This window comes from Argentina silus, assembly GCF_951799395.1.
Source record: "Argentina silus genome assembly, chromosome: 11".
NCBI classification, from domain to species: domain Eukaryota; kingdom Metazoa; phylum Chordata; class Actinopteri; order Argentiniformes; family Argentinidae; genus Argentina; species Argentina silus.
In genome coordinates this window covers 19929105-19931604 of record NC_139665.1, presented here as the reverse complement: position 1 = coordinate 19931604, position 2500 = coordinate 19929105, and the positions used below count along the sequence as shown (strand labels likewise).

The 2500-nt window shown below is 45.7% G+C and overlaps 1 protein-coding gene across 1 annotated transcript in view; it reads right to left on the bottom strand.

The window, feature by feature from the left end:
- col16a1 (collagen, type XVI, alpha 1) overlaps positions 1–2500 on the bottom strand; it is a 58800-nt gene that overhangs the window by 28664 nt on the left and 27636 nt on the right. Inside the window, exons 16-21 of the mRNA XM_083680696.1 lie at positions 1978–2022; positions 1705–1800; positions 1170–1208; positions 967–1011; positions 759–794; positions 1–13 (exon numbers count right to left, since the gene is read on the bottom strand). The exon at positions 1–13 is cut by the window's left edge and continues 101 nt beyond it. Coding sequence (XP_083536822.1) covers positions 1–13; positions 759–794; positions 967–1011; positions 1170–1208; positions 1705–1800; positions 1978–2022 — 274 coding nt within the window. The remainder of the gene's footprint in view (positions 14–758; positions 795–966; positions 1012–1169; positions 1209–1704; positions 1801–1977; positions 2023–2500) is intronic.

Below are 2500 nucleotides of genomic sequence, written 5' to 3'. Positions count from 1 at the left end.
CACACGGGTCTCCCTAATAGACACACACACACACACACACACACACACACACACACACACACACACACAAACGCACATGCAGGATGCAAGGGACAGTCAGCAGTCGTCACCGCTTTGCAATCGCGATCCAGCCTGCCAGACATGAGAACAGCATCTCTCAATCATTGAGTATTTGACACCAGAAGCTTACTTACTGTAGGTCTACAACTACAACTATTGTACCTGAGCAGAGGTCACATAAACTAGAATGGAATGTGATGCCTTAATAAACCAAGTTTGGAGTTGATATCAATAAGATAAAAAGTTAGGTGCTAGCTGTGAGGAGGATGTGCACGTCTTGCAAGCCGGCCTGGGAGGGTGGAGTTGACGCCACGGACCAATGGAATAGGAAACCCCTCTCACGTGGGATACACGGTGTTACAAAACGTGCACTCCTATAATTGACATGTCAATCAAATGCGTAACATAGAAGATTCTCATTAGGCTACTGTATGTAAACATTAGCCTTGAGAAGAACGCACAACCTTAACCCAACTGATCCACAGAGGACCACAAGTGATAATGACCATACAGTCCAGTGGGCCTAGAGCACTGTGTGAGGAGCATGGGAACAGCAGGAGGAACTGATGTTTGCACGGTTGCTTGGCCCGCATAATTAGAGATGTCCTCCTGACTTGACTGTAATATTTCGGAGCAGGGAGGGAGCACCTGAGGTGAGAAGGAAGCCAGACAGACAGTATGACAGAGGGTTTACTGACCTTCTCTCCTTTGAACCCCCCTGGCCCTCTGGGACCCTGAACATAGAGCAGAAATAGGTCAGTACATTGAGTGATCTGAGTGAACATCACACAGTCATTATTTGGGCTGCTCTCAAGGTACTGCCCTGACACCATGTAAATATCCATACGGAGATGCTAAAATCAATATTGTTCATGCAACCTGAGCAGTGATGAACACAATACTCACAGGATCTCCTGGCTCTCCGTCATTCCCTGGTATCCCAGAATCGCCCTGGAGAGAGAAGAGAGAGAGAGGACATTATGAAGTTAAGTAACAGTGGGAGTTATGTCTGGAGCCAGGAATGTTGAATTATCAATAGCTTCACAGTCTCGCCTGCAAAGGTCTGTAGCAGTATTAGATTTGAGTGAATAACAGACATTTCTTTTTACCTGGTCCCCCTTTGTTCCAGGAGGTCCACCAGGCCTGCCCTAGAAAACCAACAAAACAAACATAACTTCAGTTCAGAAAAGAGTGCTGGACACAGAACAGTTCATCATCCATCTGTATATCCTAGTCTGTTTCTTTCTCCATCTACTGTAATACAGAAGTGTCCATGTTTTCTTCAGGCAAAGGCTGATGGACAGAAAGCAAGACACACATGCACATGCATGGACGCACGCACGTGTGCGCACACACACACACACACACACACGCACGCACACACACACACACACACACACACACACACACACACACACACACACAGTCAACGTCTCCTCTAAGATGCTTCTTGGCTTCAATAAAGCCCAACAAAAGCTGTTACCAGAAAGTGTCTGTGTGATTGCCAAACCCAGCCTGACCCTTTCCAGGAATTCTATAAATGGACCTCTGACTATAGAGGCATTCTAGGAACTAACTACAAATTGATGGAAAGCTGGGGATAAAACATTGAAACAAAGCAGGATTCCAGCTGGTGGTTCTTACAGGTAGGCCTGGTTTTCCAATCCCTGGCAGTCCTGGAAGTCCCGGCTTACCCGGCTCTCCCGCCAACCCCTCCGGACCAACAACCCCTGAGGTACCCTGGGAAAATCAGGTCATTCAAGTTAAAAAGTGCCAAATGGTCACACCGTATGGTATGAATATATATATATATATATATATATATTTCAAATATAAATATGTGACATGATGTCGAGCCAATATCTATAGGATGGAGTCAGTTCAAGCCACAGCCATATTTCATGAAGGTTCTCGCACCTTCTGTCCCTTGGGGCCAACCACACAGATGGATCCTGTTCGACCCTGCAGAGAGAGAGAGAGAGAGAGAGAGTGAGAGAAAGAGAGAGAGATAGAGAGAGAGAGAGAGAGGAAGAAGTGATCGGGAGAACGTTGAAAGGGAACTCTGTCTGTTTCACATTTCCGCATTTGGCATGGTGATCCAGAGACCTCATGTCCGAGAGAGTTGCGGTCCATGTTTGGAAAACTCTCCGGAAAACTTGTGAAAGCCATGAGAGAGCAGATAAACCATATTTTCCCAATAGAGCTATTTATAACATAGCTTGAATGAGAGAGAAAGAGAGAGGGGAGTGACATCATCAATAAGGATCTGTGCACTACGGTCAGGTAGTACAGGTGTTGCCTTCAGGAGAGCGCACAGTTGTAAAGTGTTCTGAAAGGGTCTCAAATGATCTTCAAGGTGACTTAAATAACTTGTGTATTTGATTTAGCTTCCTCAAGCCTCTGGGATTACAACCCTAAAGCACTTTAGTGACTTAAAAAC